At 43.5% G+C, this 14,243-nt stretch overlaps 1 protein-coding gene across 1 annotated transcript in view; it reads right to left on the minus strand.

The window, feature by feature from the left end:
* pth1r (parathyroid hormone 1 receptor) overlaps positions 1 to 14,243 on the minus strand; it is a 93,498-nt gene that overhangs the window by 47,898 nt on the left and 31,357 nt on the right. Inside the window, exon 2 of the mRNA XM_078215900.1 lies at positions 4,242 to 4,347. Within this exon, the coding sequence (XP_078072026.1) occupies positions 4,242 to 4,347 (106 nt within the window). The remainder of the gene's footprint in view (positions 1 to 4,241; positions 4,348 to 14,243) is intronic.

A 14,243-nucleotide genomic window follows, 5' to 3' on the forward strand; every position in this document is an offset into this window, starting at 1 on the left:
GTACAGTTTTTTAGTTGCTTAATCTAAGGAAGGATATATCGGCTATAAAGGGAGTGCAACGGAGGCTCACCAGAAGAGGTGTTGGTGTGGTGGGATTGTTACTGGACTAGTAGTCCAGTGACCCAGCGTAATTGTCTGAGAACCTGGGTTCAAATCCCACCATGGTAGATGGTAAAATTGGAATTCTTTAAAAATCTGAATTAAAAGTCAGAAAAACCAATCTCATTCACCAATGTGCTTCAGAGAAGGAAATCTTTACCTGGTCACAGCAACGTGGTTGACTCTTAAATGCCCTCAAGGGCAATAAATGCTGGACCTGTCAGCAACACCCACATCCAATAAATTAAGTAAAAATCCCTGTCTTACGAGGAGAGAGTGAAGAAGGATGGGCCTGTATTCTCCAGAGTTTCAAAGAGTGAGAAGTGATCTCATTGAAACTTACCAAATTCTTGCAGCGTGTGACAGGGTGGATGTAGATAGTTTGTTTTGCCTGGTTAACGAGTCTACACAGTAAGGAGTCTAACAACATCAGGTTGAAGTCCAACAGGTTTATTTGGTAGCAAACGCCACTAGCTTTCGGAGCGCTGCTCCTTCGTCAGATGGAGTGGAAATCTGCGAAGGAGCAGCGCTCCGAAAGCTAGTGGCGTTTGCTACCAAATAAACCTGCTGGACTTTAACCTGGTGTTGTTAGACTCCTTACTGTGTTTACCCCAGTCCAACGCCAGCATTTCCACATTACGAGTCTAGAACCAGGAGGCACAGTCTCAGAATAAGGAACAGGCCATATAGGACTGAGATGAGGAGGAATTTCTTCCTCAGAGGGTGGTGAACATTTGGAATCCTCTACCCCAGAGGGCTGTGGAAATGCAATCTTTGAGCAAGTGGAAGACAGAAATCAATAGATTTCTGGATACTAATGACACCGAAGGATATGGAGATAGTGGTCTTAAGGTAGATGATCAGACATGATCTAATTAAATGGTAGAGCAGGCTCAACAGGGGTATGTTCCGAGGAGATGACTGAGAAGCATCTTAGAGAGCAGCTCCAGCTATGTCTTCCTCTTACTTAACCTTTGTTAATAATATGTAAATAATTGTGTCTGCAACAAACGGGCATAGTCTCCAGCAGGATTTGTTCCAGGGCAAGAAGCTAACAAATCCTGAGGTAAAACAATGATAACAAATATATGGGATTTGGACTTCCTAATTAGAGGTATTGGGGCAAATTTTCCCATACCACCCACCATGGGAATCGGAGTGGACGAAGAGCGGACCATGGAAATGTCCGTTGACCTTGGGTGGGATTTTCCGGTTTCGGGGCGAGCACGGCTGGAAAATCCTACCCATTGAAAACAAGTTATCCTGAACCTATGTAAAACTCTGATTGGGCCACAATTAGAGCATTGCATTCAGTTCTGGTGGCCACACTTTAGGAAGGATGCGAGGGTCCTTGAGGGTGCAGAAGAGATTTACCAGAATGGTTCCAGGGATGGGGGATTTGAGTTGCAAGATTAGTTTGGGAAATTTGATAGAATTGTGCAAGATTGTGACAGGTTTGGGTACAGTAAGTAGATGCTAACTGATAGTAAAGGAGATTACGATATTACAATAGCCTTCTCCTGCTCCTGCTCCATATGATTAGGGAATGCAGATTTACAGTTTTGGACAAGAGATGCAGGATGAAAGTGAGGAGGAATGGTTTCACACAGCGAGTGGTAGTGACTTGGAACTTGGTGTCCACAAGGGTGGTGGAAGCGGAAACAATCAATGATTTCAATCAGGATCACAAAAAACACAGATTATCTGATCAACTGGGGTTGATCAAAAGGTGTTTGATAAGGTGCCTCACAAAAGGTTGCTGAAGAAGATTGGGTCACATGGAGTTGGGGGTAGGGTGTTAGCGTGGATTGGGGATTGGCTATCCGACAGGAAGCAGAGAGTCGGAATAAATGGGTGCTTTTCTGGTTGGCAGATGGTAACTAGTGGCGTGCCGCAGGGATCGGTACTGGGGCCTCAACTATTTACCATTTATATAGACGATCTGGAGGAGGGGACTGAGTGTAAGGTAACAAAGTTTGCAGACGACACAAAGAAAAGTGGAAAAGTGAATCGTGTGGAGGGCGTAGAAGGTCTGCAGAGAGATTTGGACAGGCTGAGTGAGTGGGAGAGGATCTGGCAGATGGAGTATAACGTTGACAAATGCGAGGTTATTCACTTTGGAGGAAATAATAGCAAATTGGATTATTATCTAAATGGAAAAAAATTACAACATGCTACTGTGCAAAGGGACCTGGGGGTCCTTGTGCATGAGATGCAAAAACCCAGTCTGCAGGTGCAACAGGTGATTAAGAAGGCAAATGGGATGTTGGCCTATATCGCAAGGGAGATAGAATATAAAAGCAGAGATGTCTTGCTGCATCTGTACAGGGCATTGGTGAGGCCGCAGCTGGAATACTGTGTACAATATTGGTCCGCTTATTTGCGGAAGGATATATTGGCCTTGGAGGGAGTGCAGAGAAGGTTCACCAGGTTGATACCAGAGATGAGGGGTGTTGATTATGAGGAGAGACTGAGCAGATTGGGTTTGTACTCGTTCGAATTTAGAAGGCTGAGGGGGGATCTCATAGAGACCTATAAGATAATAAAGGGGCTGGATAGGGTAGAGGTGGAGAGATTATTTCTGCTTAGAAAGGAAGCTAGAACGAGAGGGCACAGCCTCAAAATAAAGGGGGGTCAGTTTAGGACAGAGTTGAGGAGGAACTTCTTCTCTCAGAGGGTGGTGAATCTCTGGAATTCTCTGCCCACTGAAGTGGTGGAGGCTACCTCGTTGAATATGTTTAAATCACGGATGGATGGATTCCTGATCGGTAAGGGAATTAGGGGTTATAGGGATCAGGTAGGTCAGTGGAACTGATCCACTTCAGATCAGCCATGACCTTATTGAATGGCGGGGCAGGCTCGAGGGGCTAGATGGCCTACTCCTGCTCCTATTTCTTATGTTCTTATGTTAACTGTGTCAATTGCAGATTTTGGGAGCTTACTGTGTATAAATTGGCTGCTGTGCTTCCTACATTACAAATACATTTCAAAAGCACTTCATTGGCTGAAAAGCATTTGGAGATGTTCTGTTGTCAAGAAAAGTGTGATTAAAATCCTTGTGTCTCCACGCAGAAATCCAATGGAGTGCACTCCATTGGATTCCTGGAGGTTAGAAAGGGAAATGCACTGGTGGTCTGCTGGTTAGAAAGGGAAATGCGCTGGTGGTCTGCTGGTTAGAAAGGGAAATGCACTGGTGGTCTGCTGGTTAGAAAGGGAAATGCGCTGGTGGTCTGCTGCGTAAACAGACCTTCAGCTCATTTTTCTTCCGAACCTGGTTGTTGCAATAAGCTCTTAGTTTGTGGAATCTACGGATCCCACACATCACTTACTTGGCAGGTTAGTGTTAAAGTATTTTGTGATGAGTGACAGGGTTAACCTAGGATCGTTACTGAACACTGATTCTTCAGCTCACTTTAATGGTTTCCGACAGCCATTTAATTTGATGCATGGTAATAGGTTCTTGAAAGTAAATAAACTGTGCTCATGTTGCACATTGCCTTCTAAAAACAGTGGCCTGCACATTGCTGCCTCAAAAGATGACTGCCATGCACACAACTACAGATGCACAGTGATGGCAGCAAGTGCAGCCTATATAAATACAAGTCTTTCATTCTTAAATACATCTAGATTCTTTAGCAGATGCATTTAAAGTTACCACAAGCCTTTTTTTGAAGCACCTTCACAGGAAGATAATCAGACGATGGCTTAGTGGTTTATCGCTAGACTATTAATCGAGAAACTCAGCTAATGTTCTGGGGACCCAGGTTTGAATCCCACCACAGCAGATGGTGGAATTTGAATTCAATAAAGAAGATTTGGAATTAAGAATCTACTGATGACCATGAAGCCATTGTTGATTGTCAGGGAAAAAAAAGCCCATCTGATTCACTAAATGTCCTTTAGGGAAGGAAATCTGCCGTCCTTACCTGGTCTGGCCTACATGTGACTCCAGAGCCACAGCGATGTTGTTGACTCTCAGCTGTCCTCTGAACAAGGGCAACGAGGGATGGGCAATAAACACTAGCCAGTCAGCGGCACTCTTGTCCCCACAAATAAGTAAAAAAAGACCTTGGAACATTTTACCACATTAAAGGTGTTTTATAAATCAAGTTATAGTCAACAAAATTAAAGAAAGGACTCACCAGCAACTTTACCCATCTTGGACTTCAATTTCTGTTCGCACCTCCGTTTAGCATGAAGCAGCAAGTAAATCTGTTCATCCCTGGTAATGACATCATCTGCATCAACCTGATTAGGGAAAAAGGAAAACATTAAGTGAGTTGGAAAAATGGGACAGAGAAGGGGCACTGGTGATTCAGAAGCCAGAGTCATCAGCTTAAAACATCACAAAGAAACTACAGACAGAAACTTGAACAATCTGTTTGATCGAAGACTCTTGAAAAATGATAAGCTTTGCTACACTCACCAATGCATCTTCTATAAGGATATTGGACAAATAATAAGCAGGGAAGGTGTAGAGTTATGGAGAAAGAATGGGATAATGGAATTGCTCTGGCTAAAAGCCAGTACAAACATGATGGACCAAATGGCCGCGCTCTTTCTCTCTATGGACAAGATAAATTGGACAATAATATAGTCTTCCTAATTTTCTCTGCCTTCCTGAAGACATTGGAGATGTAGGTTGAGGCTGGGGAGGTCTGAGGGCCTGGGGTTGGCAGTCAGGGGCCAGATCTGAGGTTCTATGTTTCCTCCTACATCTCACTGATATACCCATTGTAGATTTGAGAAAGTTGACAGCAAACAAATCACGGGGAGCATTGCATCCAAACCCATTCCTTTCCTCACCAAAAATCGATGTGTGTGTGTACACTTCTCCAGCAGGGGTCACCAATTCCCCCTTCCATTCGGGAGGAGAGTTGCAACAGTGCTCATGTTCTCAGAGTTTCACAGATTACTCCACACTCCGACGTGCTGTTGTGTTGGTAATCACGTGTACCAAGGTTGCTGCAAGCAGCAAATTAGACATAGAAGACCAACTAACCTGATTTTTCAGTGGTATTGGTTGGGGTAGGAATGTCCGCCAGAACACCGGAGAACACTCTGCTCTTCCTCCATGCGAGTGCTGTATGATCTTTTAACATTGTCTCAATGCAGGTCAACACTTTTGATGTACAATAAAGATATGGACAACTGAGCAAAGCTGGAACCTCACAGACTCACGGGTCAATTAGACAACCTTTGTCATCTCATCACAGATGGAGCAGTCTATTCCGGGATGATGTCAGCCATGGTTTAGTGGTGACACTCATGATGCTGAGACAGAGGTGGTGGGTTCAAGTCCCCAGTCTTGGCTGGCATGCCAGTGAAATACTGAGAGGATGTTGCACTGTGAGATGCCATCTTTCAAATGGAAAGTTAAACTGAGAGCCTGCCTGCCTTCCCAGATAAACTTAAAAGCACTGGGATGAAGAGAAGAATCATTTATCGGGTGACAAACTCTTTCTTGTATCCTATACAAAACTAATGCGACACACTTCAAGTCGCTTCATATGATGGGAGATGCAGAGGTCCTGGAAAAGGTTCTTAGTGGGGCTTAGTTTAAAATCCAAAAATGCTGAGTTGAGTCTTTTTACTCAAGAAAAGCATAGACAGCAGGTTAGATTAAAGTATTTATAACAATGAACGGACTACACTGTGTACATGTGAACAGCCTATCTGAGTCTGCTAAGTTACAAAGAACAAGGGGACATGTGTTCAAGTTATATAAGCATGGAACTAGATAGATAGAGGTTTTTCCAATGGAGCCATATGGGTAGAACTTAAAACCAATAAGAAGCAGTGACATTGCTGGGAGTTTTCTATAGGCTCATAACAGTCTGAGGGAAATAGAAAAGCAAATAGGTAGGCAAACTTCAGAGAAGAGTAAAAGTGATAGTGAGGGATTTCAACTTCCCCAACATTAACCGGGATTGTCATCATGTGAAAGGTTTAAAAAGGAGTGGAATTCTAAATATGCATCCAGGAGAACCTTTTAGGCCAGTACGTAGAAGGTCCTACAAGACAGGGGGTGTGCTGGACTTAATTTTAGATAACAAAGCCAGGCAAGTGGTTGAAGCATCAGCAGGGGAGCATTTTGCAGACAGCAATCATAACTCCGTTAGATTCAATTCTGTTATGGGAAAGGACAACGATGGGCCAGAAATCAAACTGGGGGAAGACTGATTTTAATAAGATCAGATATGATTTTGCCAGACTGGACTGGGAGCAGACACTTCTGGGTAAAACAGTGGCAGAACAGTGGGACGTATCCAAGAAGGAAAGGGGGAGAGTACAGGGCCAACATATTCCAATAAAGAGAAAGGGTGCGGCCAACAAATTCAGTGAACCCTGGATATTGAGGGATATACAGCACTGCATAAAGAGAAAAAGAGAGCTTACGGCTAACATCAAGGGCTCAAAACAGCAGAAACCCCAGAGGAGTATAGAATGCACAAGAGGGAACTTAAAAAGGAAATTAGGACAGTGTAAAGGGGAAATAAAAGGAAACTGGCAGGTAGAATAAGGGAAAATCCTAAATTGCTTCAAAAATACACAAAGGGTAAAAGTGCAACTGGGAAAGCTGTCAGGGATCACTCCAGCAGTCAAGGGCATTCAGCCTCTGATCTTCGGGTAAACGTTCTCCAAAGTGGCCTTCACGACACACAATGCAGAATCGCCGAGCAAAAACTGATAGCCAAGTTCCGCACACATGAGGATGGCCTCAACCAGGATCTTAGGTTCACGTCACCTATCTGTAACCTCCACGACTTGCCTGGGCTTGCAAAATCTCTCTAACTGTCCTGGCTTGAGACAATTTACACTTCTTTAACCTGTGCTTAACCCTCTCTCCACTCACATTGTCTACACCTGTAAAGATCTGATTACCTGTTAAGACTCGCATTCCAACCATTATCTTGTAATTGAGTTTGTGTCTATATATGCACTATTTGTGAACCAAACTCTTCACTCAGCTGATGAAGCAGCAGCGCTCTGAAAGCTTGTGCTACCAAATAAACCTGTTGGACTTTAATCTGGTGTTGTGAGACTACTTACTGCAACTGGGAAAGAATAGGGCCCATTAAAGGACCACAGTGGTAATTTGTCTGTGGAGTCAGAGGACATAGGTAGGTTTAAGAATAGATAAACCTCCAGGGCCGGATGAAATGTATCCCAGGTTGTTGAGTGAGGCAAGGGAGGAAATTTTGGAGGCACTAGCAATAATTTTCAATTCCTCGCTTGCCAAAGGAGAGGTGCCAGGGGACTGGAGGACAGCCAATGTGGTAGCATTATTTAAGAAGGGAGGAATCTATAAACCAGGAAACTACAGGCCATTCAGTCTAAACTCAGTGGTGGGGAAACTATTGGAAGCAATTCTGTGAAACAGAATTAATCTGCACTTTGAGAGGCAGGGCTTAATCAAGGACAGTCAACATGGTTTTGTTCAGTCATGTCTGACCAACTTGACTGAATTCGTTGAAAAGATAATCAGGTGTGTAGGTGAGGTCAATGCATTTGATGTAGTCTTCTTGGACTTGAGCCAAACTTTTGACAAAGTCCCACATGGGAGACTGATAGTGAAGGTAAGACCCCATGGAATCCAAGGAAATTTGGCAAATTAGATCCAGAACTGGCTGAGTGGCAAGAAGCAGAGGGTGATAGTCGAGGGGTATTTTTCTGACTGGAAGACTGTGTCCAGTAGGGTTTTGCAGGGATCAGTGTTGGGCCCTTTGCTGTTTGAGGTTTATATAAATGATTTAAGGCTTGAATGTAGAAGGGTTGATCTGTATGTTTGCGGATGATAGGAAAATTGGTAGGGTGGGAAATAGTGAGGAGGATAGCCTTAGATTACAGGAGGATATAGACAGACTGGTCAGATGGGCAAACCAGTGGCAAATGGAATTCAATCTGGATAAGTGTGAGATGATGCACTTGGGCAGGGGGAACAAGACAAGGAATACATGGTGAACGTTAGGAACCTGGGAAGCACCGAGGATCAGAGGGACCTTGGTGTGCATGTGCACCGGGCCCTTAAGGTAGCAGGACAGGTGGATAAAGAGGTTAAGAAGGCATATGGTATACCTTTCTTTATTAGCCAAAGCATAGAGTTTACGAACAGTGAGGTTACGCTGGAACTATATAAAACACTGGTTAGATCACAGCTAGAGTATTGTGTGCAGTTGTGGAATCCAGATTACAGCAATGATGGGATAGCACTGGAAAGGGGGCAGAGGAGATTTACCAGGATGTTGCCTGGGCTGCAGAGTTTTAATTATGAAGAGAGATTGAATAGACTGGGGTTGTTTTCCTTGGAGCAGAAGAGACTGAGGAGGGGGGACATGATTGAAATGTATAAAGTTATGAGGGGCATAGAAAGTAGATAGGACAAAAAAAATTCCCCTTGGTGGAAGGGTCAATGGCCAGGAGACATAGATTTTAGATAAGGGGCAGGAGGATTTAGAGGGGATGTGAGGAAAAACGGCTTTGTCTAGAGGGTGGTGGGAGTCTGGAACTCACTGTCTGAAAGGGTGGAGGAAGCAGAGACCCTCATGACATTTAAGAAGTATTTAGATGTACATTTGCAAGGCCAAGACATACAAGGCTATGGGTCAAAGGCTGGCAAATGGGATTAAAATATTTGGGTGGTTTGTCTTTGACGAGTGCAAACAAGATGGGCTGAAGGGCTGTTTTATGTGCTGTAGACCTCTATGACTCTATGAGGGAGGCTTGTCCTTTCCTCAAAGATGGTTGAGCTTTGGAGTTAGTTGGTGGCTTGTGAAGTGATTGCAGGTGCAAAAGAAAGCTGGAGAAATTCCTAGAAGGAGATGACCCTGTTATGTACAACAAGTCAGTGGGATATTGGCTGACATGCCTCACTGTCACGTCCTGGTACTTGTTTATGCTCTTACAAGCTTTAGAGGTTCGTCTTTGGAAATGGACTTCCCAAAATAGTTTTGTTAATTCTTTGAAATGGTTGAAGGTTTTTTATTGATCTGTTTTGTTAGAACATAAGAACATAAGATATTCGGGTAAGCATTCTCCAAGGCGGCCTTCACAACACATGACAGCGCAGAGTCACTGAGCAGAGACTGATAGCCAGGTTCCGCACACATGAGGACAGCCTCAACCGGGATCTTGGGTTCATGTCACACTATCTGTAACTCCCACAACTTGCCTGGATTTGCAAAGTCTCACTGGCTGTCCTGTCTGGAGACAATACACATCTCTTTAACCTGTGCTAATGCTCCCTCCACTCACATTGTCTGTACCTTTAAGACTTGATTAGCTGTAAAGACTTGGATTCCAATCATTATTCATTATTCTGTAAATTGAGTTTGTGTCTTTATATGCCCTGTTTGCTGTTTATGAGCAGATCTCCCACTCACCTGACGAAGGAGCAGCGCTCCGAAAGCTAGTGGCAGTTGCTACCAAATAAACCTGGTGGACTTTAACCTGGTGTTGTTAGACTCCTTACTGTGTTTACCCCAGTCCAACGCCAGCATCTCCACATCCTGTTAGATAGCCAATCCTCAATCCACGCTAACACTTTACCCCCAACTCCGTGTACCTTAATCTTCTGCAGCAAACTTTTGTGAGGCACCTTATCGAACGCCTTCTGGAAATCTAAAAACACCACATCCACCGGTTCCCCTCTGTCAACTGTACTCATTACAACGTCATAAAAATCCAGTAAATTCGTCAAACACGACTTTCCCTTCATGAATCCATGCTGCGTCTGCTTGATCAAACCATTTTTTCCAGGTGTCCTGCTATTTCTTCTTTAATGATGGATTCCAGCAATTTCCCAACTACGGACGTTAAGCTAACCGGCCTGTAGTTACCTGCCTTTTGTCTACCTCCTTTTTTAAACAGTGGCGTCACATTAGCTGTTTTTCAATCAGCCGGCACTTCCCCAGAGCCCAGCGAATTTTGATAAATTACAACCAACGCATCTGCTATTACTTCTGCCATTTCTTTCAGTACCCTGGGATGCATTCCATCCGGGCCCAGAGACTTGCCTACCTTTAGTCCCATTAGTCTACCAAGCACTACCTCTTTAGTAATAGTAATCGTTTTAAGGACCTCACCCCCTACAGTCCCATGACCTTCAATTTTCGGTAAACTATTTGTGTCCTCTACCATGAAGACCGACACAAAAAACTTGTTTAAGGCCTCAGCCATTTCCTCGTTTCCCATTATTAAATCCCCCTTCTCGTCTTCTAAGGGTCCAACATTTACTTTAGCTACTCTTTTCCTTTTTATATATTTGTAAAAACTTTTACTATCAGTTTTTATATTTTGTGCAAGTTTAGTTTCATAATCTATCTTTCCTTTTTTTAAATCGCTTCCTTAGTAGTTCTTTGTTGTTTTTTAAAGCTTTCCCAATCTTCTAATTCCCCACTAGTTTTGGCCACTCTGTACGCATCGGTTTTTATTGTTTGCTTCTCCCAGGTGATTTCCTGGCTGCTGCTGGGTGAAATGCGTCGCTTGGACTGGGACAGATTAAATAGACCAGCGTGGGTTTTTTTGTACATTCATATGTAAGGTTAGTGATTGGGGAATCCACAATGATATCAGCACCGCATTTGAAAAATGCTGCTTCATGTCGCTTTTATAAAGCATGCCAGAAACATCAAAGGTAAAATAAAAAACATAACCTTAGATCCAGAGATGGACTGCTGGAAATTGAAGGCAAAATCCTGAAGGATTCCTAGTTTCAGAATCCAAGATCTGGGGTGAGACATCAATGTAATGCTGAGTGAAAGTTTATTTATTAGTCACAAGAAAGAACATAAGAACTAGGAGCAGGAGTAGGTCATCTGGCCCCTCGAGCCCGCTCCGCCATTCAATAAGATCATGGCTGATCTTTTCGTGGACTCAGCTCCACTTACCCGCCTGCTCACCATTACCCTTAATTCCTTTACTGTTCAAAAATTTATCTATCCTTGCCTTAAAAACATTCAATGAGGTAGCCTCAACTACTTCACTGGGCAGGGAATTCCACAGATTCACAACACTTTGTGTGAAGAAGTTCCTCCTCAACTCAGTCCTAAATCTGCTTCCCCTTATTTTGAGGATATGCCCCCTAGTTCTAGTTTCACCCGCCAGTGGAAACAACTTCCCTGCTTCTATCTTATCTATTCCCTTCATAATCTTATATGTTTCTATAAGATCTCCCTTCATTCTTCTGAATGCCAATGAGTATAGCCTCAGTTTACTCAGTCTCTCCTCATAAGCCAAAACTCTCAACTCCGGAATCAACCTAGTGAATCTCCACTGCATTCCCTCCAGTGCCAGTATATCCTTTCTCAAGTAAGGAGACCAGAACTGTACACAGTACTCCAGGTATGGCCTCACCAGCACCTTATGCAGCTGCAACATAACCTCGCTGTTTTTAAACTCCATCCCTCCAGCAATGAAGGACCAAATTCCATTTGCCTTCTTAATTACCTGCTGCACCTGCAAACCAACTCCTTGAGATTACTGCACAAGGACACCCAGGTCCCTCTGCACAGCAGCATGCTGAAATTTTTTACCATTTAAATAATAGTCCATTTTGCTGTTATTCCTACCAAAATGGATGACCTCACATTTACCAGCATTGTACTCCATCTGTCAGACCTTCGCCCACTCACTTAGACTATCTATATTCCTTTGCAGACTTTCAGCGTCCTCTGCACACTTTGCTCTGCCACCCATCTTAGTGTCATCTGCGAATTTTGACACACCACACTTGGTCCCCAAATCCAAATCATCTATGTAAATCGTAAACAATTGCGGTCCCAACACTAATCCCTGAGGCACACCACTAGTCACTGATCGCCAACCAGAAAAACGCCCATTTACCCCCACTCTTTGCTTTCTGTTAGTTAACCAATCCTCTACCCATGTTAATACATTACCCATAACACCGTGCACCCTTATCTTATGTAGCAGTCTTTGGTGCGGTACCTTGTCAAATGCCTTCTGGAAATCCAGATACACCACATCCATAGGTTCCCCATTGTCCACTGCACATGTAATGTTCTCAAAGAATTCCACCAAATTAGTCAAACATGACCTTCCCTTCATGAACCCATGCTGCGTCTTCCCAATGGGACAATTTCTATCCAGATGTCTCGCTATTTCTTCTTTGATGATAGATTCAAGCATTTTCCCTACTACAGAAGTTAAGCTAACTGGCCTATAGTTACCTGCCTTTTGTCTACCTCCTTTTTTAAACAGTGCCGTCACATTTGCTGTTTTCCAATCTGCGGGAACCACCCAAGAGTCCAGCGAATTTTGGCAAATTACCAAAGGCTTACATTAACACTGCAATGAAGCTACTGTGAAATTACTGAGGCACTGTTCCATTGTCAAGTATATTGATTTTTGGAAGATGCATTAGGCTGAAGTCCTCTTTTACCTGCTCTATGGTATATCACGTCATATCTTTCATTCACGTACAGTTAATTAGTACCCATCCCTCACATTTCTAAGACCCGGCTCCTTGCTCTACCCATGGTGGAGGTCACAGTGCCATGGATCAGATCTGCCTTCAGTCAGACAACTGAAGAAGGAGAAGGTCTCTAAGTGTGTCACTCTAATTATTTTGAAATGCAGGGATTATTGTTATGGTGATGTAGTCTTTTTGGATGCAGCGAGATGCCACATGGCAAACAACAAATTCTCAACCTTTCAGTGCTGGGGGTTGAAGGAGTCCGGGATGCCAGGAGAACAATGGTTATTCTTCAATTACATGGGATTTTTAATGTCTGCCTGAACGAACAGATGGGGCCTCAGCTTATCATTTTATTTTGAATGAGGGCACCCCAGGCAGTGCAGCACCCCTGCGGTACTGGACCAAAGTGAGCGCCAAGATTACATTGCTGAAGTCCAGGAATGAGGTTTGAACCCATAATCTTCTGACTCGGAGGAAAGATCAAAACTGGCACTCAGTCACCAATAACAATTGTCTATTGAGCGAGCAGGAATTTCGTTCCTTTGTGTTTTCTTTCCAAACAACAGCACAACTGCCTGTCCGGTTAACTCAGAAATATTAATCAGAATGGAAAACCAAGGAATCAGTCACCGCTGCTGAGTTCTGAATCAAAGGAAAAAGTTGTGCACATTTAGAGCCTTTCACAACATCCAGATGTCACAAAGCGCTTAACCGACAGGTTTGAAGTGTTGTACTGGAATCACAACAGATGAACAGCAAACTCCTTAACTAGCACTGAAGTGATGGCGGTTAAAAACATAGAAACAATATAGAAAGCAAAACAGAAATGCTTTCATAGAATCATGCAGCACAGAATGATGCCATCGAGTCTGCGTCGGTTCCCTGACAGAACAATCCAATCATTCCCATTCCCCCTGTTATTTACCCTTTTGCTTTTTAAAAATATAACTTCTGGTGAACATCTTTCAGGCTCCTATGTGGACAATCCTGGCAGTCATGTTGAAACTATAGGTTTAACGATATAAGTCACACAGGAACAGAGGTATGGACGAAGGTTTCTCACAACTTATTTTTGGATTTTGTTTCAAACAGCGCGAAGAGAAAAGTTGGTGTTCACCATCAAACATTTGAGTACCAATTTTCAGAATCTCCTGAGTCATATTAGTCTGAAGAGGACTGGATGCTGTGGTGGTTGACACATTCACCTTTCATCTGTACTTTTGGATCTAGACAAGGCTGGCGGCTGGGATGTCTTTTATCGTATTACACACAAGATCACAGCCATTGCCACCTTGGGTGACAGGGTGAGTGGCCTCAATTTATCCTTTCATCAAAAATAAGACATCTTTGACAGTGCAGCACTCTGCTGCCAGAATAGATCAGGTGCTGAAATCTATGGAGCAGGATTTGCAGAATCATAGAATGGTTACAGCACAGAGAGAAGACATTTAGCTCAGCGTGTCCATGATTCTCGCTGCAAGAGAAACTCAACTAGTCCCACTCCTGTGCTATTTCCCTGAGGCCTTGCACATTTTTACATTCAGGTAATCGTTCAATTCTGTTTTGAAAGCAACAATTGAATCTGCCTCCACCACACTCTCTGACAGTGATTAGAACTACAAGCCTCTGACTCAGAGGAGAAAGTGTTACCGTGGAAACAAGGCTCATACCCGGAGGAAAATTGTAACCTGGTCGAGTGGGAAAA

Source organism: Mustelus asterias, chromosome 7, assembly GCF_964213995.1.
Source record: "Mustelus asterias chromosome 7, sMusAst1.hap1.1, whole genome shotgun sequence".
NCBI lineage: Eukaryota > Metazoa > Chordata > Chondrichthyes > Carcharhiniformes > Triakidae > Mustelus > Mustelus asterias.